Consider the following 24,860-nt stretch of genomic DNA (forward strand, 5'->3'; position numbering starts at 1 on the left):
TAAATTTTGTCCAAATTAAAGAAAATTTTAATTTAAAAAAATGGTTTGAACACAGGATGCGCTTAAGTCATATTTCTTTTTTTTTAAATAAAGACAGATGCAATGTGACTTAGAACTTAGCATTAGCATCGTAACTATGAACGTTGCTGAGGCATCATGGGTAAAAATATTTGACAATGGAGTAATCAGATTTTCTATTTTTAAAAAACTGCTGCTTGTGAACATCTTTCGGACGACTTATGATGACGTTTAGTAGGTTGAAATCCTGTCGTGAGAGTTCAGTTTGATTGACAGACAGACATGACTAAGTCGTGAGGCTCTTCGCAGCGGGCTGCTCTGTTTCCAGCTCGTACTCGATTTCCACGTACGCTCGCTTCTTGTGCCCCACTGAGCCGTTGGCGGGAGATTTGCCTTTGTCACGTGACTTTTTCCTCTTCTTTGTAACTTCCTCGTCATCAGTTAACATTTCCTCGTCGCTTTGCTCCGGATCCTCCTCGTCGCTGCTCGTCCTCAAGTTGTTCATGTCCTGAAACAAGACGCGACAAAGTTGTAGGCCTGAGCACAAGATTATCCGATTCTACCTTTTCTCTCATCTGATGCAAATTCCCAAAATTGGATACATTTGATATCAGGATTTCATGGTGTGAATGCTGATGAGAAATCACACATTCTGTACCCACCTCAAAAATATTTCATATTGCAGGCATCGTTTTACTCCTTACACATTTCTCCACGGATTCAAACCATTCCATTTTCCAAATTAAAAATATAAAAGTTTACACTGACGGTGTTTGTATGTCTGAAATGTTCGGAAGGTGAAAGTTTGTAATTAGGTAATGCCTGCATACTGTAAAAACACGATTGCTTAAAAATGTGCGATGTAGCGGGGCAGCGAACGAAAGACCGCAATGTTTTTTTCTTGGGCCAAACCAATACAATGATTGCTTTCCTTTATTTAATGTGATACTTTCATTCCTTTGTTGACATCTAGTGGCATATTTGTGGCAAGGAACAATGCCAAAGTAAATTGAGAGTTTCATTGAGAAAAAAGTAGTGCTTTGCTGGCAGTTTGGTGCCAAGGATCTACTTCGAAGTGAGTTGAGGAGCATCATGTACAGAAAAGCAGTGCTCTGGTACTATCTTTTGGTATCTTGGTGCCAATAAACATTTGTTAGCTGATGATATTCATTTACACAAAAGTAGTGCTTTGGCACCATCTTGTGGCATACTGGTGCCAAGGAACTATGTTATAGTGAGTTGGAGCTTTATTTAGACAGTCGTGCTTCGGTGGCATCTTGATGCCAAGGAACAACATTGGAGTTGAGGAGCTTCATTTGAACAAACAGTAGTGCTTTGCTGGCATGTTGTAGCATTTGGGTGTGTTGAGATCATTTAACAAAAGTAGTGCTTTGCTGCCATGTTGTGGGATCTATAGGGAATAAAAATAAAATAAAATAAATTGAGTGAGGGGATAGCGTCCATTCGCTGATTTCACTGTATTACCAAGCAGCAACACGGGTGCAAGGCAAACGTCGCACTTTCATGGCGCCGCCAAAGTGTCACGTGATGACGTTTTTACCTCGAAGTCGTTGAGGTCGCACTCGTCTACTTCGTCGTCAGCGACAAACTCCCTCTTGCCGACCTCCTGCACAGGAAGTCCATCCATCAATTTACACCCCTGCTTCCTGGTAGCCATTGTGCGCCTCACACCAGATCTCTGCGCTTACCTCGTCATCCAACTCGACCTCCTCCTCCTCCTCCTCCTCCTCCTCACTCTCCTCGTCCTGCTGCTGCAGAGCTTTGTCAAAGGCTACAATGGGGAAGTTGTAGATGTCGCCATACTGCAAAGGGAAGACGGCATTAAAATGTATGTGGGGCCACGTTTGAGGCGGTGTGTCGGGATGGTTCGGCAGTGCTTGTTACTTACCGTTCCTTGCTTGAGCCTTTCCAGCAGTTCCTTCTCGATGGCGTTGTCCAACTGTGCCGCGATCAGAGCTTTTTCTTCCTTGCGCTTCTCCCGACGCTCAACCTTACGACTCAAAGGAACCAGCTTCCGCCTGGGGGACCACAAATGCGGAGTTAAGACCACTTACATCCAGTTTTAAGACTTTTATTTTAAAAATCAAATTTAAGACCTTTTAAATAGACACTCAAGGCAAATAAGACCTTTACAAGACATCTTAGATCAAATTTAGGACGGAAGTAGGGTTGGGAATTGATAAGATATCGATATCAATGCTGTTGTCGATTCTGCTTATTGATCCAATTCCTTATCAAGTCTCTTAATGATTCCTGAGTAGCTTTATGAGTGGGGAAAAAAGTGGTTCTACACAGTCTTCCATAGCAAAATATTTTTTTTTTTCCAAAATGTCTGCACAAGACTTTGCTAGCAAATAGAGCAGGGTCTGATAAGCCTTTTTGAGTGGTGTACATTTTACTGAGTTTCTATTTATGTCTTTATATTGTCATTTAAGCCCCTTTAAGAAATTATTAGTACAACGGCATTAATGCCGATGACTGTACTAACCTCACTAAAATCAAGGCATTGCAATAGCACAAATTAATAATAATGCTTTAAAGAAGAAATCAATTGCAAAATTAAAATATTTACTTAGCAATGACATTCCAACAATGTTTTATCTTGTGCCTTGATACTGTGTACCCTGTTTATTATGTATAAATATTGGCTGGTTGGTGTGAGGCTAAGCTTAGGGGAGCATCAGGTGTGTGTGCGTGGTGCTTGTGTAGTAGGATTTTTATTTACCTTTAACTATTTTGTATATTGGTGATTTTATTTTGAAAGGACCCCCTAAAAAATAGCTGCATTGCAAGGGGCTATCCTTGAAACAAATGCATATCTAATTAAATAATGCACAATAAAAAAAATGTTTATATAAAGGCAGGGGTCCCAAAACGTTTTAGCGCCGCTGACCGTTTTCATGTGAATGCATTTTTCGTTATTTACGGCGATAAACACCATCATCTACAATATCGGTTATTTACACACGCTGGCCGTATGCCGTATTCTGACAAGCGTTCCGACATAATGACAACGACACAGTGCCATAAAGTATCACGTGTTGGTGCGCGGTTTCTTACTTTTATGATGAATAAAGCTCTCGTTAGCGCACAGTTGTTGTCCGCGTATTATTGGACATAATAATCTGGCAAAGAGTTACTCTGTCGTCGCCCTTGTTCTTCGACGCCATTCTGCGGTTCCGCTGTTGGGTTAATTTCGTTAGCTTTGGCTATCGACTTGTATGGAGTAAGGTAGGAGGCTAAAGTCCTTTTCACACTGCATTTGCTCAGTGGGAAAAGACTGCGTGACACAGCGGCGGCGACCACAGTGCCGCGGTCCAGCGTGCCCAAATTTGGAAGTGCTGACATGGCAGCCTACCAGGAAGTAAAAGAGGAAAGTTTTCCCGCTGGTGAAGTCAGCAATCGACAACTTCGGCAAGATGAATATTTCTATTTATGACGGACCTAGGCGTATTGCAAAGTATGTGTTGTAAATGCAGCATACCGCGAAGTGCCGACGTGCTGGGAAACGAAAGTATTGTTAAGGAGAACCGGCATTGTTGGAAGTGCACAATTCCAATGGAATCGGTCAATTGGAACCGGTTCTAAGTCGGAACCCGTTTTCGATTAAAGGCTTCTTTACACACGCGCGGGCGGTGACCGCGCTGACGTCACTGCGGCGATCCCGTGCGCAGTTTGCCTTTATACTCGAGCGCAACCCACACATGCGGTTTTGAAAATGTGCTGCAGTTCTTCTCCAAGTCGGGGGTGTCGCTCTGGCTGGTATTGGTCAGGATACCACCAGGTGGAGGTTCCTCTGCATTTTATGGCCAATTCCAGTAGCCATTTGTACTTCCCGGAACAAGGACCAAAGCAACAAGAATGGCGACCGTGGAACAGTGCCTGCTAGAACAAATGGACCTAGCTGACCAGATGATGAGTTTAATTATATTGCAAAATCAATCAAGGCGGCGCCGGTATGTGGAATCAAGGGGAAAGCCGAGTACGTCATCACAGCATGTGACTAAAATGGACCAATCGCGAGAGATTTCTGCAGCATTCTGCACGGCCCAATGAGTCGGTCACGTGATTCAATGCGGGTGCCGTCGCCCGCGCGAGCGCGTGAGTATAAAGAGAGAGACCTTAACACACAAAATCATTTCCATCAAATGTAAGACTTTGTATTCAAATTCAAGACAACTTCTTTGAAATCAAAGACTTTAAAGACCTTTTTAAGATCCCTTCCAACAAATTCACAACCTTTAAGTTTACTCTGATCAAATTTCCAACTTAAAACTTTAAGACCCTTTAATTAAATTTCCATTTAAGACCTTTTAAAACCACTTGCATCAAAGACTTTCAAGACCTTTTTAAAAAGATGCCCATCTAAGAAGAAGCTGCATGGCCAGCGCACTTACTGCCTCTTGAGGACAAGCTTGCGCATGCGGATCAGGTACTGCGTGATCTTGGTGAAGCGCTGTTTGCATTTGTGTCTGATGAAGCGAGGCCAGTATATCAGGTTCTCGTCGATCTGCTCCAGAGCCTTCTCGTAGTTCTTGCTCAGCTTCACCTGCATACACACACATTGATATTTACAATCAGCATCATTTTATTTTATTTTTTTTAAACACGACACAGTTCACAACATGGAAACACTGACAGGATGACAAAGGCCAATACAAAAGTTGGTGCTGTAACAGGCTATCTGCAGATTTAAGTAAATCAAGTCCTTCATTTTATTTTTCTGTCTTTTAAAAACCTGTGCTTGGTCAGCTGCATGGCCGTGCAGAATGGTGGCTCTGTAGGCCTTTGTGCTGGAACAGTTTTGCTGTGCAACTGGGGAGTTAGTAATACTCACTCTGCTTCATTTTTATGATTTTTTTAATTAAGCTGATGTTGATTGAAAATGAAGCTGGACAGAAAACGGTTTTAGGGGACAGACAGGGCGACAGAGTGGACAAGGGGACTCGGGGTGAAAACCACAGCAGAAAAATAGTGAGACAGTCTAGATATTTAAACACAAGTAACATTACAACAGTTAAGGCTTCTTTATACTCGCGTGGATGGCGACCGCGCTGACGTCACTGTGGCTATCCCGCAGGCAGTTTGCCTTCATACTCGAGCGCAACCCACGTGCGCTGTTTTGAAAGTGTGCTGCAGTTCTCCTCCAAGTCAGGGGTGTCGCTACGCCTGGTATTGGCTGGGACGCCACAGGGTGGAGTTTCCTCTGCATTTTGGGGCAATTTCCGCTAGCCGTTTTTCCTTCCCTTATACCCGGTGAGGACATGCAATAACTAACCAAGAGAACCAGATAAGAGGACAGAAAAGGGTAGGACAGGATGTAGGAAAATGAGGAAGGAACAGACTGGAAACCAGCACATAAGTATCAGCACCCGGCCCGGCGCCCGCCTCACCGTGCCAGTCCCCCAGGGGACCCTGAATGGGAAATGAGTGTGCCCAATGTGCAGAGTATGTACAGTGTAGGTATCAAAGAAAGTGTGCAGTGTGTGTAGGGTTGGGCATTGAGAATCAAGAACCGTTACTGGAGAACCGGGACTAATGTCCCGGTTCTCCAGTAACGTTCAAATTTAAAAAATTCCACTAATAACCCTAGTTCAACTTTGTTCCTCTCTGATGTACAAGTCTTGTCTCAGTAGAGATGTAGCTCTTATTCTTTTTCTAACAGGGCTTTGGCACCATCATTGAGCGATCATTGTGCACATCTTATGTCACTGTAGTAGCCAATGTGCATCAAAACAATTCTTCTCACTTTTACAGTAAAAGGAGAAAGAGGGTCCACTACAATAAGTCTATACACACCACTGCAGTACAGTTAATTATGGATATGTTCCCTTGTACATATTTACAAACAAATATGGAGTTATTGCACTGGCTCACCCTCTCCCACAATTTGGCAGGAAACGCTGCCCGTTCGATCAACTTCATGTAGAGGAAACACTGACCTGTGTCGCCGGGATACAACATCACATCAGGTTAATATGCGCAGTCCGAACACTTCAACACGGCAGCGTTTCAACTCGCTTCCTCGCTGCACTGTACCTTTCTCCTCCCGGATGGTGGCATACTGACTGTTGGCCAGCGGACACGACGAGCGGTTACACAAACCGGTGATGTTGAACTCATTGCGACAGAAAGTTTGACTTTTGGTCCTGAAAAAGACAACAAAAATAATTTTCAGCTATTCTAGTAGGCTTTCCCTGACATTTTCTAGCAGAAGCCTGAAGGCTTTGTGCTGACACTGACTGCTATCATTACTCCTCTTTGTCAATTTTGTATTATTATTTAATTAACAATTAATTTGAAGTTAGTTCTTTCCGTGTTGTGACATAATACCTAACATCGGCCCGTCACTTAATACATTGAACTTTAACATCCGTAAACGAATTAGATAAATGTAGGCGCGTTTCCTAATTAATACAAGATGTACTAACCGATCAACTCTTGTCACCGATATTACGTGTGCTTCGCTGTTCCACTGGGATCACAACCAGGGTCACGACGCGCAGCACCTCAACACGAAAATACAAAAGACCAGTGCAACAAATACAACACGGGCTGATTTGATGAGCAAAATTGTTGCTTAAACGTAAGAGTAGCAATGCAGGATGTCTGCTCCAGAGGTGGGTAGAGTAGCCAAATATTGTACTCAAGTACGAATACTGCTACTTGACAATAATGCGACAAGTAAAAAGTAGTCCTCCCAAAAATTTCCTGAGTAAAAAGTACACAGTGAAATTATTACTCAAATACTGAGTATGTAGTGAGTAACTTCTGATTTTTTAACCACAGCATGAACATCAATTTAAAAAAAACAATGAAAATTACAAAATAAAATGCAAATTCTTATGTTGCTCGGTGTGTGTGTGTGTGTGCGCGCGCGCAGTCAAAACTACAACAATAAATCTGCGATTTACTGCATGGTGTTTTTTCAAGTTATAAGAGAGCTGGAATCCACGTTTGGGCAGAGAGTGCCAGACAAGTACTACAATACAGGAAAGCTGTTGTTTTTGTTCGTCTAAATGGAAACACGACAAGTTGCGCACCTTTTCCCTCTTTGGAACGACGGCCATCCCAACATGGCCACCACGTAGGCACGACGATCAGCCGGGCTGGCTTATATAGTTTTAATACCGATGACCGGGAAGCCCAATAGAAGAGGTTGTGTGAGGTCATGTGACTTTCTTGTGTCGTTTGATTGGTGAACTGGACTTAAACGTCACTAGTGCTTAAACTGGATCGCCGCAAACGGCACCAATGCGGAAGTCTAAGTCGTAGTCTCGCTCACGAAATAGTTGATAAATAAGCAATTGATAAAAGTAGCGACCGACATCTAGATCATCGTAATGATCTAGTAACTATTGCATAACCAGTTGGTCCCAGGCTGGTCAGAATGCAAAAAAACAATTGGAAGTTTTGTACAAACAAGTAATTAAAGTGATGGATAAAAAACCAAGGCACTATCATCACTGTGCAATTTAAAAAAAATACAGTCTTTTAAACTGGGACAGTCTTCACATATTTGCAGATTTAAATTTGATCTATAAAGTACTGCATAATTTGGCCCCAGCTCCTCTGGCTGAGTTCATCAGCCAAAGAAACAGCTCTGAGCGTGTCACTCGAGGCTCTGTCAGAGGTGACTGTCTCATTCCTCTGCGCAGGACCACGTTCAGTCAGTCAGCCTGGTCAGTGAGGAGCGCTGGTGAGTGGAACTCAGTACCCGAGGAGGTTAAACTGCTTACAACATACAAGGCCTTCACAAAAAAAAAAAACTGAAAATGTGGCTAGTTAACCCCTATAGCTGCCAACACTAAAAAGACAAGTATGCTATGTTGGTTTTTTGTTACGATCAGAAAAATTATGGTTTCATTCTCTCTTAATAGTATAGTTTGATTATGTATCCTGCATTATATTGTCTTGTAGATTTATTCTACTGCTATTTTATATCTTGGCCAGGGGACTACAGATGAAAACTAGCCTTCTGGCTAATTCTGGCTTTTTTTAACCATGTGTACTTCATGTGTTTTATGAAATTGCATTGTCCCCTTTCAAAAATAAACTGAATGGAGTAAAAGTAGCGTTACTTCTTAACAGCGGAAGCGTTTTTTCTGGTCTCGTCAACTCCTGGGATTTATCCAAAGCCGGTCCCGAGCGCACAGGCCGAACCTCGGGCTGATGCGGCAGCATATTAGTCCGCTGCGGAGTAATATTCACAATTACATCTGTGTGTGGATGGTGGCTGTGTGTTTTCAAAATGTTTTATTCATGAGAGTTTCTGCAGTTTTGACAAAGATGAAAATGCTCCTCCATTTCAGCGTCGAAAATCACACGTTCATAGGATTCAGGCATGATAAAAAACTATATGGACGTGATTCACTATTATTATTCTTGTTTTCTGTGAAGTTTGAAGTTCTGATGATGCACTCGCTCTCAGTTTGACCTGGAAAATGAGATGGCTCGAGCAGATGCCACTGAAAATGGCCCATTTAAACATCCCATTTTCAACTAACAAGACTAACATAGGGGCATTGTTCTGCCAAAGAGTCAAGGTTTCGGTCACAAATTTTCCAAAACATTGTTCTAAATTCTAAGACAATTTGGGCCGATTTTTGACATAAAAAGTGGCATAGAATCCTTAATTCATATCCTATTCATAATCACTTCTCTGGCCAACATCATCTATTTTGATACAAAGGTATTTTGAACATTTTAGTAACATACCTACATAAATGAACATCATGGATTGATAATAACATTAAAAGGTCATTTGAGCACATTTGTTATTTCAGAAGTGTATCAACCTGGTAGTCGTTCGCATTAATCAGTACCATGAGGTAGCAGTTTCAGAGGTTGGTGACCCCTACACTTTAGAGCAAATTAGTTGAAGGTGTTAGAAACTTACTTGACTTTGAAAGAGCAGAACTGCCTGTTGCCTATAATGTCCCAAATGACCTGCATTGAGACAAAACACAAGGTTACACGAGGAGAGAAATGGAACTTCAGTACCATGGCAGCTGGAAAAAGACATTTACAACAACGAAGCCCTCATCACGCGAAACCTCCTAATTACTACTAAAGGCCATAATAAGGCGACAAAGTAAGGTTATCGTTATACTCAAACAATAAATGTTTGTTGTAGTTATAACGCGACGAGTTTCACGCTAACGTTATCTAACTATAAGTATTGGAACACTGACGTCGTCGTGTTGCATGTTGCCTTTTTGTTCCCCGCGCCGCTCACAGCGTCACTCCTCTTCTCCGGCGGCGTGGAAAGAAAGATATCTATTGAAACGGACTTGAAATGGATTGGTTTCGGCTCACACGAAGCACATGGACCGGACGAGAGCCACCATCTTTATTTGCGCACGCCGACAGACGTGGACATATCGCGAGGTCTTGGAATTGCACGGCGAGACTGTCAAACATCGCGAGATCAGACGAAGCGCACAACCGTCCAATCCTTCTGGCGAGCACTGATTTTTTTTGGAAGAAATGTCAATTTACGGCCCACCATGAGTTATTAGGATTCCCACAAATTTTCCAGGCAGGACGCGCCATTGTAAATTGCTCTTTTTGTGGAAACCACCCAGAAACACTTCTGGATCTGCTCACACTTTTGGAAAACTTTCAGTGAATATGTCATTATGCTTCCTTACAAACACTTCTCTGTAAAATAGGGAAATATTTTTTTTTCAGATTTTTGTTGTATATATTTTTGTTTTTTTTAGAGAGAGCATGTTAAAGACGTAATTTCCGTTGCTAATAATAAGGGTAAAAAATAAAATAAAAAACACATAAATGTTGATGTCTCATTTGTTGGATAACCCTTTAATAGACTTTTGGACATAAAAGCACTCGAAGTAATCCGATGTGTCAGAGGCTGCATTGCGACTTACTACTACTAGTCGTGCGGTTTGTATTTACATTCAAAAGAAAAATGGCTCATGGTCAGATGGTTTAAGGCACAATGCGTAACAAGGTCAGGCCAGTACCTCTCACGTAGTAACCGTGAACGCACCAATCATCACTTGCATGAACCAGAAAGATCACTACTTCCACAAGGCGCTCACACGTTGTATACCAGGTACCCGGCTTTTACACTAATGGTCTGCGCATTTAAAATTTCGGCGCAGCGTTATTGTGACGTCACATCACCGTTATGCATTGCCAAACGTGCCCGCGCAAGGACGTGACGAGATTGTTTCACGAGAAGAAGATGAAGTAAACGTTCACCAGCCGGCGCGGAGCATTGTGGGTCAACGCTAACCCTGAGAGGGATTTGTCGACGTCGCGGCTGGCCTTTGCGCATGCGCGAGATAGAAGTCGCATCACTGTGACGTGTAACGGTGTCAAACAATTACAGTCGTGTAGGACAAAGGCCAGCTATGGGCGCAATTATTTCTTCCGGAATCTCTGGATCGTTTTTTTTCTTTTTCTTTTTCTTCTTATTGAAACCTGATTGTGACGTCATTGTGAAACTGAAAGACACATGATAAAGAACACAGTAAGTAAGGAAATGCAGCAGAAAATATCCATCCATCCATCCAGTTTCTGTTCTGCTTATTTTCACTAGGGTCGCGGGCGTGCTGGAGCCCATCCCAGCTATCGGGGTACACCCTGAACTGGTCGCCAGCCAAGCGCAGGGGATCAAAACAATTGGAAGGAATTTTAAAAGCACTACAGTGAGTTAAAAAACAATATTAAAAGCACTAAAAAGTACAGCAATCAGCTGGTATAGGGAAAAACACACTTAGGACCCTGGTGTTAAGAGTGGAGTTTATAAGCTAGTAAGGGTTTTCAAATAAAAGCGTTGTTAAAGGACAACTGAAACAACAATGATAAATACTGTACATTTTCTAAAGCACATATATAAAGAACACATAAAATAAACATATATAAAAGGATTGCAGTCAAATTAAAACAATATATAATAATAATAATAATATACATAATAATAATAATTGTCCCGCTTTTAAAATCTCTTACAATTATCTGACAGCTAAAGTTAGCCAACTAATATTTACCCAAAACGTTTTAGAATATTAATGTTAATCTTCAGCTAAAATGTTTGAAATTGAGATCATTCTATCTAATATTCTATTCATTATATATATGTATATATTTTTTTTCAGGATGATCATATAACAAGTGAATCAATTTATCACTTATTATAATTGATAAGAATGTTAATTAACATTTAATGTCGTTTACCATTAGAACCTCTTTTATATTCACATCTTGGTGATGAAACGTGACACTCTCCACTTTAGCTCTGTACTCGGCTGACGCTGACAGCAGTGCTTCCGCTACTGCCAAGGGCATCATTATACAGTGTTCAATTTTCACAAGGTATGAAGTTAAATCAATCAGTCAATATTTTACTGTGACTGAAGGTTTTTCTTTTTACAATTCAATCGTCAAATAAAGATTTGCTCTTCATATCAATTCATCCCACAGGAAAGAGGTGTTTATTTGTTGGCTATATCCAATGTTGTGTTGGCACTACTATGTAATAATATATTTTTTTGTGTTTAGTGAATAATGCTGAAAATAGCAAACTTCCTCCTGAAAAGTCACACACTAAATGCCAATCGCAATTTTTTTTTAAAAAGAAACAAGCAAACAAAAAACCTTGCGATTAAGAGTATTTTCCCAAATCGTTCAGCCCTACTCTTGATTGATGACGAGGTAGTTTTAATTGGGCTCACATTGTTAAAGCTTATCAGCTTCCCAGTGACAAGGACTGGCTAAGTGTGGCTAAAGGTTCAGCCACTAAAACACACGTGATGTTGCGGCTAACTACACACGTGTGGCTGGGAGATTTTTATACTGTTTAGCCACATTGGCGAAGAGGTTTCATGACTCAGTGCCAACCCTCCTAACAACCTCCATGCTTTTTAATGCTAATCGTATTGACGCTTACAACCTCCCGCTGAAGTTTGGAGGCTAACAGTTTTGATGCTAACAGGTTTTATGCTATACTAACAGAGCTTATTGGTTAGTAGCTGCAGGTGTCATCGCGGTAGCATCTGTCTTGTAACGTGTTGAAGCAGCTGGACGCGAGAGAAAAGTTAGACTTTATGGAGCCGCGGTGCAGTTTTCGACACGCTCGTCACATCTGTTTGAGGGGGCCCGGCCGGCTAGCCGGCGGCGACGGTGGCAACGGCTAGCCTGCGCGCTTGGGACGTGTGTGTGCTTGCCCACCGCGGATGTTTAAATAGCCGCGATACTAACATTGGCCCCTTCACTGGATGCCTGCGTGAAAGACGCCGCCATCATGTTCAGGGTGCTCGTTTTGGCCTGTGAGTATACGGCTAACATTGTAACATTGAGTTTACATTGATGACATCATCACACTTTTAAAAAATGCATTTACATTAAACAGCAATTTATTTTTGTTAGTATATTAAGTGTTTTTCACTTTTAACCCTCAAGGCTAGTTGTATTTTACTACCCTTCAGCTCATAACCATTTTTTTGAAACGTCTCTTTTAGGAAAAATAAGAATATGACATGAAATTAAGTGTGTGTATATGTGCTTTATTTATGATTATAATTTTTTAAATTTCCAGTGGTTTCTGCGCTTTACTTCCTCCCTCACACGACTGGTAAGTTTCATATAAACACAAAATGATTTTGGTGACGTTGATGATGATAATGATGATGATTTTTTTCAGGGGGCGAAGTGGCCTATGCGTGTCACAATGACACAGCTGTGATGTCATGTGGTAATAAAATACACACGTTCTTGTTTATATGACACCGTACGTACGTACGTGTGTGTTTATCTGCGTCTGTTTTGTGCATGGTTTTTTTCTGTGGATGGGTGTATATTTGTGTTTTGTGTGTATGATTTGTCTGCGTCTATGATTTGTCTTTGTGTATTTTTGTGCATCTGTACATGTCAGTTTTATTTATTTTTTCAGCATGTGATTTTTGCGTTTGTTTGTGTGCAGTGTTGGGGAGTAACTAATTACATGTAACGAAATTCATTAAATTACCAAATGTATGTATTACATACTGGGATATACTGTGTACTGTAATTCAATTACAGTTGCTTTTGGAAATTTCCATGATTACAATTTTAGTTTCATTTGAAAAATAGCTGCATAAGTGCTGATTTTTTTCCCCATATAATTTCCTCCTAAAGCTGATACTTGTGATTGGCTCTCTCTGGTCTTGTGCCATTCTGCCATACTCTCAAACGTAACATATTGTTCCCAAATATGACCTCAAAGCCCACCTTGTGGTGTCATCTATTAGTTTGTCTGGGATTTTGAAAAGGTTAGACTCATTTTTGAACACATAAAAGAACCGTGGCTTTTGAACAGTTTCAACTTATCATTTTTTTTTACTTTTTATGCCACATTCACTTATCTGGGTTGTCATACGAAATGATTTTGTCTAAACTATGCGCATTTGTCAATAGGTCAACCTGGTATCATGTTTCCCCACATCTTGTGCACATATGTATAATGCAACAAACAACCTTTATTATGTATTTACATTTCATCATGTTTTGTTTTCGGTTGATCATTTTGTGGAAAGAAAAAATATGTGGTTAATTCCAGAATAATGATCTTTGCTTTGAATCCACTTTTTTCAATGAAACCCCTGTTGTAATTGCAACCAACTACATGTCCAAAGTACTGTAATATTTCCAGCACTGCCTTTGTGTTGTGTTGTTTTGTGTGTTTGGCATTTTCTGTGTATGCGTGTGATTTTTGTGTTTGTGTGTCCTTATATGTGTGCGTGTATGGTTTGTGTGTGTGTGTGTGTTTTGTGTAAATGTTCATGTGTGAGTGTGTTTTGTGTGTCTGTGAACAGATGTGTTAATGTTTCTGTTGTGAACGTGCGTGTGCAGAGTCGGGCTTTAAGATCCACTTGGGCCACATTCTGTACAAAGTGGGCGTGGGCACACGCTGCGGGGAAGGCAAGCATCACCCTGATGACGGCGAGGGCGTCTTCTGTTCCTTCCCTTGGGCCGAGATGGTGGTGGAGGACCTGTGAGAAGACCACACGCATACACCTGAGCGGAAACAGGAAGTGACGCTGTCTGACGTGTGTGTGTTTGTGTGCCGCCTTCAGCTGCGGGAACCGACGGTCCTGCGAGGTTCCCGTCACCGAGGTAGTGTTTGGAGAGTATCCCTGCAAGGAGAATACACGATACCTGGAGGTGGCCTACACCTGCGTCGCACAAGCGCCGCCACCACCGCCACCGGCACCCGCCAAAGCTGACTGTACGTGCGTGCCCACACACAAGCACACGCGCACGCACACACACTGAGCTGTTGTGTTGTTTTGTAGGTGACGACAGCATTGCCTGAGCGTTTTCATGATGGAGACCTCACTTCCTGTTGGAGCAGGATGATGATGACCATGATGATGATCTTGATGATCATGATGTCGTAGTGTAGTTTATTGAAGATGGAATAAAACATAATTTCACACATTGACTTATGTCTTTTTATGTTTGAATAACTAATGAAGACAACACACATTCTTGTATTTACGTCCCTGTGGATACACACATCAGTCAGTGTGAGTACACACACTTTCATGCCCTGTTGTGTACATATATTTTAAGACAATGCACTTTTCCCCCCCCTTTTTTTTGTTAACCCTGTTCTGTTCAGCTGCAAGGCCTTGCAGAATGGTGGATCTGTACGCCTTTTCTGCTGGAACAGTTTTGCTGAGCAACAGGGGTGTTTGAAATATTCCCTCTGTTTATTTTATTTTTTTTTTAAATTACACCGCTGTTGATTGAAAATGCAGCCGGACAGAAAGGGGTTTTAGGGGACAGACAGAAGGACAGAGTAGACAAGGGGACTGGGGTTGAGAACCACAGCAGAACAATAGTGAGACAGTCTAGATATTTGAAGACAAGTAACATTACAACAGTCAAATAGTGTTATTATTTGTGGTTGGGGGACACACCCAGTGAGGACATCCAATAACTAACCAAGAGAACAAGATTAGAGAAGACAGAAAAGGGCAGGACAGGATGTGGGAAAATGAGCAAGGCAGTGCTACTGACGAAGGGTGCGGTGGGATTTTAGTGTCTAAACACCTGTAAAAACCTGTCAGTTGATATGTTAGTATAACCTGTGTTGTTATTAGTGGTCCCAGCACAAGCAATTCAAGCCTATAGTGTGTCTATGGAACTTATTAGTGAATGCACTGCATCCACCCACAAAGGAAGCCAGTGAGCCCGTCCAGCCAGGGGGGGGGGGGGCGTACACCTATATTCTTGTCTTTATGTTCATGTGGGTACACACATTGGTAAGACTACACACATACACTCTTGCCTCTATTGCCTGGAGGGTACATGTGGTGGAAATACAACACATTTTCTTGTGTTTATGCCCAAGAGAGTAAATGCATTGAAAATAATACATCTATTATTGTCTTTATAACTGTGTGGGTACGTCCTTGTTACATATAGCTTTTTTTTTTTTTTTTTTTTGCATGTTGTTACTCGCAAGGCCAGCTTAGAAGCTTGTGGAGGTTATTTTTCTTGCAGGCGTCCTTGAGAGGCATGCATAAGGCCTCTAATAAAGCAGTGCCTAGAGCAGGTCGCAGCTGGAGAATGCAGATTACTTACGTGGTCTACACTTGAACATCACAAAGAGTGAGGGGACTAGCCCCAAACGGATCTTCCGGATCCGGGAGCCTGGAATGTAGAATGGAGAAAAAGCTTGTGCAATCAAAACACCTGCTTGAGGCTCATCGACAGCTGACGACTGTGACAAGAACAAAACAAAATATGTATACACGCGCGCACACACACACACACACACACGCACACACACACACGCAAGTCACAATCAGATGCATAGTGTGTTCAGGCGTGCCGTAGTACATTTTATTGTCTCTGTGGTGCATTCATGTGCATCTCTAGGTGCTTTCTAATGTGGTTTCAGCTAGATTTTTTTGTTCCTCCTGTGTGTTCTATTTTGTCTGTGTCAGATTCAAGCGTGTCTCTGGTGTGTTTTATGTGTTTGTTTTGCGTTGAGGTGCGTCCCTGCTGCGTTCTACAGTATTGCACCTGTGGTGCTTTCAGGTTCATCCCTGATGACTTATTTTTGTGTTTGGTGTGTACATCAGGTGCATCCCTGGAAACTGGCCTATTTCCCAGAAACCTGGAATGCAGCATTAGTTGTGGTGTGTAGTTTAGCATCTCACTGGAGCCCTCCATTTGTTCCCCAGGTAATTCATCTAACAAAAATAAACATCACATTTACGTTCATGAATGACAGTCATTTTGTTTAGAATAGCTCCCATTTTCAGGGACACTGCAAAAAACTGTATAACCCTCCAGGAACGCATCTCAACGCATCTCAACTCACACCAGAGACACAACATAATGTACCAGGGACAAACCTGAATGCACCAGAGGCACAATAAAACTCTTTCAAAAATCATAACTACAGGTCATTTTAGCAATAAAAAGATTCTGTGCCGAGGACTCCTTTATCTTACTGGAGACAAAAAGCCAACAAATGCTAACAAATGCGCAATCATTACACAAAAACATCACATGCCACATATGCAAATAACCTTACAATTAACTTTTGAGAATTATATGACATGTATGAAGACAATTTTACAGACTAACAACATGGAACTCTGCGGTGTAAACAGCCATGCTTTCCCCAACACACACATGCACGCACACACATACATTACACTTGCACACACAGACACGCTTACAAGGCGACTTCTGCCCCACACATTCCCCCAGAGGCCTAACAACACAACTTTTTGCATACAGGCAGGAAATATTGGCTTCTCATTGGCTGTAAAAAAACATAAAAGTTGGGAATAAAAAAAAAAAAAAGACATAAGAATAACAACACATGTACATATTTACATGAATTATAAATAGTTCACCCCTGAATGCACCAGAGACATACCTGAACACATCGCAGACACACAGGTAAGATGTGTACACTGCCACATGCTCAACTCTGTGCATGTGTGAACGTGTATATAGTGTGCACGCAATGTATATACTGTATGCATATTGATATATACTGTAACTCTGGAGCGGCACGGTGGACGACTGGTTAGAGCGTCAGCCTCACAGTTCTGAGGTGCGGGGTTCAATCCCCGTCCCCGCCTGTGTGGAGTTTGCATGTTCTCCCCGTGCCTGCGTGGGTTTTCTCCGGGAACTCCGGTTTCCTCCCACATCCCAAAAACATGCATTAATTGGAGACTCTAAATTGCCCGTAGGCATGACTGTGAGTGCGAATGGTTGTCTGTTTCTATGTGCCCTGCGATTGGCTGGCAACCAGTTCAGGGTGTACCCCGCCTCCTGCCCGATGACAGCTGGGATAGGCTCCAGCGCGCCCGCGACCCTAGTGAGGATAAGCGGCTCAGAAAATGGATGGATGGATGGATGTAACTCTGGACGAATTAACACTCTGATATTAAGCTCCTTCTCCTTGATCCTCTCATTAACACAATGAATACACGTTTAAGCCTGTCAACCACATCATGTGAAGCAAACCCAAACCACATGAACTAGAAAATTAAATTTAATGATAGTTTAGTTATTGAGGTGGCACAGTGAACGACTGGTGAGAGAGTCTGCCTCATAGTTCTGAGGACCGGGGTTCAATCCCCGGCCCCGCCTGTGTGGAGTTTGCATGTTCTCCCCGTGCCTGCGTGGGTTTTCTCCGGGCACTCCGGTTTCCTCCCACATCCTTAAAACATGCATAGTAGGTTAATTGACGACTCTAAATTGCCCCGTAGGTGTGAATGTGAGTGCGAATGGTTGTTTGTTTGTTGTTTGTTTGTATGTGCCCTGCGATTGGCTGGCAACCAGTTCAGGGTGTACCCCGCCTCCTGCCCGATGATAGCTGGGATTGGCTCCGGCACTCCCGCGACCCTTGTGAGGATAAGCGGCTCAGAAAATGGATGGATGGATAGTTATTGAGTGAATGAGTGATATGTGAGTGATATGTAAGTATACATATGTGATATGTATACTTCTTCTGAGCTGGAGAAGAGCTATAAACCTCCTGACAGCCAGGTCGTCACCATTGGGAATGAGAGGTTCCGATGCCCTGAGCTGCTCTTTGAGCCCAACCTCCTTGGTGAATACCAACTTGACCCCCCTTGTGAAGTGTCAATGGACAGCTTCAAATCATGCTCTATGCTCAGGTCCTAGCTTCAGTTCCTGTTATGACATGGCACTTACTGTTGCCATTTTTGCATTTAGGGAAGGTGTCCACTGGTGTGCACCTAACAACCTATCATAGCGTCATGTTGTGCAACGAGGACATGCAGAAAGAGCTGTTTTTCAACGTGTTGCTGTCGGGAGGCACTACCATGTTCCCCGGCATCGCCAACAGACTGCAACAGGAGCTCAAAGCCCTGGCCTCGCCTGCAATGAAGATCAAGGTAAGGCTTGTTAATTTTTATCACAAAGGTGCTTCTCCTACCCCTTGTGAATATGGTCTTAATTTAACTTTGTAATTTGGAAGCAAATAAATATCCAAGCTGTGATTCAAACGCAGAACCACTTGGTTGTGAGGAAGAGATGCTAACGGAATGGACCATAGTAGCAGACATATTACTGGTGCACCACCCACAGAACACTGCAGGGAACCTGGTTTCCTGGTCCACAAAAAACATGTGGAGTGGTTGGGCAAACGCTCATGAACCCTCTACCGTCCTCCTCAGGGTGTAGAGCTGGTCCAGTGTTCCACAATCACAATGAAAACCCCATTCCACTGCTGCCTTCTCCTCTCCAGTATTGGATGACAGACTTCTGAAAGCATGATTTGTCTGATCCCCTGGTAGTTGGAATACACACCCTCTGGTCATTATTCCAGTCTTCCAATCCAGTACTACTGACACCGACTTCCAAGAAATGTTGTACAGACCTGTCAACCATGACAGTCCTACAAAATCCAGCGCCTTGAGGTATTAACAATCTGGTCTAGCCCGGCAGGCCAGCCACCTTGTTTGTGGTGATGAGCAGGAAGGTTTGTCAGTGGGATTTAGGAGATCTTGAAGTATTCCTTTCACCGCCCGACATATTCTCAGTTAAGTACAGCCTGCTTCCATCTGCACTGCAAAAAACTAAGACCAGGGAACTAATTGGTGTTTGATGGATTGCCAAAACCACCATGCTACCAGAACACCGATCGGTAGTCTTAGCAATGAAGGTGCTCAATATCCCCCTTACCCTGCCGTTCGGGTTGAAGGCAAAATTATGCCGGAGGTCTGAGGTGGAAAATGAACATATAGGTGACTCAGTTTGGCAACCTAGTCTTGACTAACATAGTCTTGACTAATGTCAAGACTATGTTTAATTGGCGTTAGAATTATGAGGGAATTTACACCCCTGTGAGGGGTCCCTGGACTCAATAAGCTTGTGAACCCTTGTTCTGAAGGCTTGATGAAAAATATGGATGTTTTTTGGGACGAGGGACTGGATGAACTTCCTCAGTTGTGATTCCCCACAAGGCTGCGTAACGCTTGTCATCCATTGGTCAAGCTCCTCAACATTGCAGAAACCCACATTGGACTCATCTCTGACATACCTGACTTCATACCTCCAGGAGCCACAGTTTTTGTGTTGCAGGGAGTATCCAGGTGTGCGAGGATCAGTCACAATCTGTAATTTGTTGACGATTGTCCAGTTCAGTCACATTCAGCCCCACCCTGGTCATCACTATTTCAGCCATCAGCACCCTTTTCAACACGTAAACTGTCTTTAACGATGACAGATACAGATTTCTTCTTTTCCTTTAAAATATATTTTTTACTTTCCATTATAATGTCTTATGTCACATGTTTTTATGTTCAATAAAAAGCAATCAATAAACAAATCCTATGTCACAAAAATAGTTTCCTCTCCTCTTTATTAGGCAAAGTCCACTTCACCCACATTGAGTGTGTCTGCCCCCCTCATGGATGGACCAAGACGTTTGCACCAAAGCTTCAGACTTGAAACAATTCTTCTTCACAATTCTCATTCTTAATGCAGATCTGGCATCGCACCTTCTACAACGAGCTCCGAATCGCCCCTGAGGAACACTCCGTCCTGCGGACTTCACCACTCAACCCCAAGTCCAACAGGGAGAAGATTACACAGGTTAGTGTCCTGGGCTCTGCACCCTTCCATCTCAAAAACACAAAGGGCCTGATTTTTTAAAAATCCCAAATAACTGGGGCTAAATTACGTGTTCACTCACTAACAGATTGTACATGCTGTTGACAACATGTGTAAAAGTGGTGGAGATCGCCATATTTAAAAAAGGGTTTTGAGCTTGAGGTACCTCTGATGGTTTTCACCATGAGAAAAATTGGGAAACCACCCCAAGTACAAAAAGGATATTGATGGAAGTGGAATTGTTAGTGGAAGACCTCCAAATAACAATACTAAATTAAATAAGAAGACATCAATAGCTCTTATAATTTTGGGGAAGCCAGCAAGTGGACAGAAAAAAGCCATGTTTGGTTTAATTGAACTCGTCATGCATCCATCCATCAATTTACCTCCGCTTATCCAAGGTCGGGTTGCGGGGGCAGCAGCTTAAGCCGGGAAGCCCAGACTTCCCTCTCCCCAGCCCCTTCCTCTAGCTATTCCAGGGGGATCCTGAGGTGAGACCAGGCCAGCTGGGAGACATAGTCTCTCCAGCGTGTCCTGGGTTGTCCCCTGGGCAGCGTGTGGATGTACAGTATGTGCCATCCTACTAACATTTCGTTTCACACTGACGTCAGCATACCCCAAAAACTGCTCAAGGAGGGCTCAAATCCAGTTGCGCTGAAATGACCCATGCAGACGCAAAGATATGCAAACTTGAAAGTTTTATCAAAGGTAATATGGCATGATTCCTTCTCGTGACTGGTGAATAAGTCAGCCCTCAGATCATTCAGTAGCTCCAAAACTGCATTAAGGAAGAGGCGATATGTCCAGATAATTTTTGTTTCTGGCATTTCAAATATGTTGACACAAGCAGAGAAGATCTGCTCTCCCTTTCGCCTCTAATTTTACCAGCGCATCCTGACCGCTGTTGTAATGCAGTCATTGTTTGCAGCTGGCTTTCAAACACGGTATTCAAAGGTGCAAAATTAGCTACTGCAATTCATCTCAGGTTTGATAAATCACACTGTGCTTGCTAAATTAAGCTATTTGCATTGTGTCCTTCCAAAACGAACTGCGCTGCAATTTTGCACTATTGGCAGATGCAATCTGATTAGTAGATCAGGCTCCACATCTGTTTATGTGAGCAATCAATTTGGGACCCAATTTGGCACACGCAAACCTTTAGTAAATAAGGCCCAAACTCATCATCGCTACATGCTGTGAGCTCCCTAACGTTGGTGATGCTGCAGGTGATGTTCGAGACCTTCAAATTGCCCGGCATGTACGTGGCCATGCAGGCCGTCCTCTCGCTGTACGCCATAGGTCGCACCACAGGTAAGTCTGTTGGCTCAGTGACAAAGTTAGTGGAGCAGCTCATGTGAGCGTTGCCCCCCAAATTAGTTACTGTGCGTGTATGTGAAAAACCGTCTTTCATATGTTTTGACTCAAGAGTCAGTGGTACTTGGAGAGCTAAGTATGTTTTGAGGTGATACTTTGTGTTTTAGCTGATGACAAAAAAATTAATATAGTCATATTTATTGAGCGGCGGTATATGCCCCCAATCAGCCCCCTACCCCCTGGCCCTCCGCATTGACTCTGCCCACAGGTATTGTCGTGGGCTCTGGTGACGGCGAAACCCACATGGTGCCCATCTGCGAGGGCTATGCTCTCCCTCATGCCATCCTGCATCTGAACCTGGCGGGCAGAGACCTGACCGGCTACCTAATGAAGATCCTGAGTGAGCGAGGCTACAGCTTCACCACCACCGGTACCGCTGAAGAGAATTCATGTCCTCTTTGCTCTTTCCTGTTGAGATTGAGTTTCTGTTTTATTTGCAGCTGACCATGAGGTTGTGCGGGACATGAAGGAGAAGCTCTGCTATGTAGCACTGGATTTCGAGAAGGAGATGGAGACGGCGGTGACATCGTCCTCGCTGGACAAAAGCTACGAGCTTCCTGACGGCCAGGTTGTCACCATCGGCAATGAGAGGTTCCGATGCCCTGAGCCACTCTTTAAGCCAAACCTCCTGGGTGAGTACTGACGCTGACTTAAAGTCATTGCACTCTATGCTCAGGTCCTAGTCTTCTGTTCCTCGTGTGACATTCTACTTCCTAGTACAGCAAGGCCTTCTCTAGCAGGCAGTCAAGATAATTTCATTTATTTAGTGCACAACTCACCACAGCAGTTATCGTAAGACATTTCATAGTTTGAGCAGGTCAAGAACCACACTCCTCATATGAAACCTACTGATCCCCTCATGAGCAAGCATTTGGCAATGGAGGCAATGAACTATCCCTCTTAAGAAGAAACCTCCAACAGAACCCTGGCTCTCTGTACTGCTTCTAGAATAAATTGATGTTAGATATTTTTTCTCCAATCAGATGTCAGCCTCAATGTGTTGCCATGTCACTTTAATCTTCCAAGGGCTTTCAGAATCAGTAGTGCTGGCCCATGTAACTTAAACTATATTAGCAATTGGACTGTTTCTTTAACCAATCAGATTTCAAATTTGCCTGGCAAGTCCTTCAATGATGGCTTTTTCCATCCTCTGATTGGCTCCTAAGAATGTGAAACATTCAAGTGATTGTGTGATTAGGAAGCCCTGGAAAGTGTTGCAGATGCGGCGAGGTCTCGTGAACTCTCGATAGCGGGACTATGGTTGGGATGCAACACCTGCCAAAGAAAGTTTTTTTTGTATAGTATTAATGGTTCGGTATCTATAAATGCGACGTGATAGTGGTGGTATTAAGCGTTGGATTAAGTCGGGTAAGTCGCCACAGAAGGCCAAGGTACCTAGTGCATGGCCCTTCACTGTACTTCATGTTGCTGAAGGCCATTTGTCTTCATGTGTTCAGGAATGGAGTCGAGTGGTGTCCACCAGACAGCTTTCGACAGCATCATGAAGTGTGACATGGACACCCGGAAGCACCTGTACGCCAACATGGTGCTGTCGGGTGGCAGTACCATGTGCCCTGGGATTGCCGAGAGGATGCAGAAGGAGCTCACTGACCTGGCCCCTCCTACTGTGAAGGTCAAGGTAAGACTCACAGGTCGGACAGAACACAGATGCATTCCCAGGCCAGTTGTGAGACATACTGCAGTCCCTCCTGCGTATCCTCGGTCAGTACCGAACCACCAAATACCTCCTAAAGGAGGCATCTAGGAGGTACGAATCAGGCATGACCAACAAAGTGGAGACCCTTTACGGTTTCCAACCCTACTGTATTGCATATTTTTAAGTGACATTTTCTTTTCTTTTTTTTGATGGTATACAGGCAAGTCCAAATTTTGTGTTTGCCTCCAGTGTAGTACCACTTTGTGCCACAACATGCTGGGCAGCACTGAAGTCTACTGGAAGAGATGCAGTGTGATCAAGAACATGGAGTATCTCTCAAGATAAATGGGCATTTAATGTACACCTCAAAGTATTCCATCTACCACCCAATTGTATCCTTAGTTGAGGTCCGCAAGCTCCTGCCGGCACTGTAAACTGTGTGTTCAGGGAAGTGTGCCCCCCTCTTTAAAGTCATGTATTATGGCCTTGCCAAACACCTCCCTCACCCGAATTTTTCTTCGGCTAGCTCATTGATACTTTGTGATAGGACTCCTTCTTCGGACTGACAGCCCTTTACCTGTGGTGTCTGATTTGGAGAAACGCACCAAACACAGACTTAATACCCCCCCACCTCCCCGCTGCCACCGGTATGCTTAAGAAGTTCTTCCAGATGTGAGACCTGGCAGAGAACCACACGTTCCCAGCACACCATAACAATAAACTCGGATCTTCCAGGTCTACTAGGTGGTCCATCCATCCATTTTCTGTATCGCTTTATCCTCACTAGGGTAGAGGGCGTGCTGGAGCCTACCCCAGCTATATTCGGTCGAGAGGCAGGGTACACCCTGAACTGGTCGCCAGCCAATCGCAGTCTACCAGGTGGTGATGGCAGAAAGCTCATCCAGGACAAGACTGAAGTACTGGTTATCGGTCCTGATGTACTGACAGAAAAGCTAGATTTTAAACTTTGCATCGGCAGCAGAGCGTGTATTTGCCAGCTTCATTAAACGTCACAGCAAGGTCAGTTTTGAGTCGACTCGGCTGGCCAGTCCTGCCCTGCTGTTGTGTGGGCGGGAACGTACTAGTCTTAGAGCATTGATTGTTTGGTTGATTGATGGATCTTAATACGTCAACAACATCCAAGACATGCGGTCAAGTCTGCAATCTGTGGTAATGACCTAAGATTCTGGTGCCAGGTGGACGTATGGATAACCTTTCGCCACAGGCAACGCAGCATCCAAACCACAAGTCCAACATTTCTCAAGGATTAGCTCTTTACACTTGTCTTACATCACCACGGTCTCACTCCAGATCATCGCCCCCCCGGCGAGGAAGTACTCGGTGTGGATCGGCGGCTCCATCCTGGCTTCGCTCGATACCTTCCAGAAGATGTGGATCACCAAGCAGGACTACGACGAGATCGGCCCCTGTGTCGTCCACCGCAAGTGCTTCTAGATACAGCAACAGCGGTCAAAATTCAGCGTTTGACTCTATCTCTCATCTACTATGATAACTTGACTAACTAGTGCCCCAATTTACAATTTTTCCGATTTATAAGTCATGGCTTGGTCAATGTTCTTTTGCTTTGTGTTGCAAGCAGTGGCGGCCCTGGACCAAATGGCGCCCTGTGTCCCCCCTCCTCCCTCCACGATTGTCTGGGGTGGGG

At 43.4% G+C, this 24,860-nt stretch overlaps 3 protein-coding genes and 1 non-coding gene across 8 annotated transcripts; 2 read left to right on the forward strand and 2 right to left on the reverse strand.

Moving 5' to 3' along the window:
• Positions 1-4: 4 nt before the first annotated feature.
• Positions 5-9,430, reverse strand: mak16 (MAK16 homolog (S. cerevisiae)). Its single transcript, XM_061672660.1, has 9 exons — positions 9,234-9,430; positions 8,939-8,988; positions 6,079-6,188; positions 5,917-5,981; positions 4,437-4,588; positions 1,928-2,057; positions 1,728-1,841; positions 1,580-1,645; positions 5-526 (listed from the first exon to the last, which is right to left on the reverse strand). The coding sequence occupies exons 1-9, from the start codon at positions 9,246-9,248 to the stop codon at positions 305-307; spliced, it is 924 nt and encodes a 307-aa protein (XP_061528644.1). The 5' UTR covers positions 9,249-9,430; the 3' UTR covers positions 5-304.
• A 552-nt stretch (positions 9,431-9,982) lies between these two features.
• On the reverse strand, positions 9,983-10,083 carry LOC133400674 (small nucleolar RNA U13). Its single transcript, XR_009768373.1, has one exon. It is a non-coding gene; the product is annotated as a small nucleolar RNA U13 (small nucleolar RNA).
• A 310-nt stretch (positions 10,084-10,393) lies between these two features.
• LOC133400240 (L-rhamnose-binding lectin CSL1-like) lies at positions 10,394-14,491 on the forward strand. Of its 5 annotated transcripts, none has more exons than XM_061672693.1 (6): positions 10,394-10,540; positions 10,585-10,718; positions 12,608-12,643; positions 12,713-12,763; positions 13,900-14,041; positions 14,124-14,323. In XM_061672693.1, coding segments are annotated over exons 2-6 (429 nt in total). In that variant the 5' UTR covers positions 10,394-10,540; positions 10,585-10,717; the 3' UTR covers position 14,323. The 5 variants fall into 5 exon arrangements, with proteins under 5 accessions (XP_061528677.1, XP_061528678.1, XP_061528679.1 ...); XM_061672694.1 differs by having other exon boundaries at positions 10,610-10,718; XM_061672695.1 differs by lacking the exons at positions 10,394-10,540; positions 10,585-10,718 and adding exons at positions 11,225-12,338; positions 14,343-14,491 and having other exon boundaries at positions 14,124-14,275.
• Positions 14,492-18,384: 3,893 nt separating this feature from the next.
• LOC133400232 (actin, cytoskeletal 3-like) lies at positions 18,385-24,649 on the forward strand. Its single transcript, XM_061672681.1, has 8 exons — positions 18,385-18,443; positions 20,038-20,145; positions 21,390-21,474; positions 21,746-21,793; positions 21,848-21,907; positions 21,978-22,169; positions 22,995-23,176; positions 24,506-24,649. Exons 1-8 carry the CDS (start codon positions 18,432-18,434, stop codon positions 24,647-24,649), a joined length of 831 nt encoding a protein of 276 aa, XP_061528665.1. The 5' UTR covers positions 18,385-18,431.
• The last annotated feature ends 211 nt before the right edge of the window (positions 24,650-24,860 follow it).

Source organism: Phycodurus eques, chromosome 3 (assembly GCF_024500275.1).
Source record: "Phycodurus eques isolate BA_2022a chromosome 3, UOR_Pequ_1.1, whole genome shotgun sequence".
NCBI classification, from domain to species: domain Eukaryota; kingdom Metazoa; phylum Chordata; class Actinopteri; order Syngnathiformes; family Syngnathidae; genus Phycodurus; species Phycodurus eques.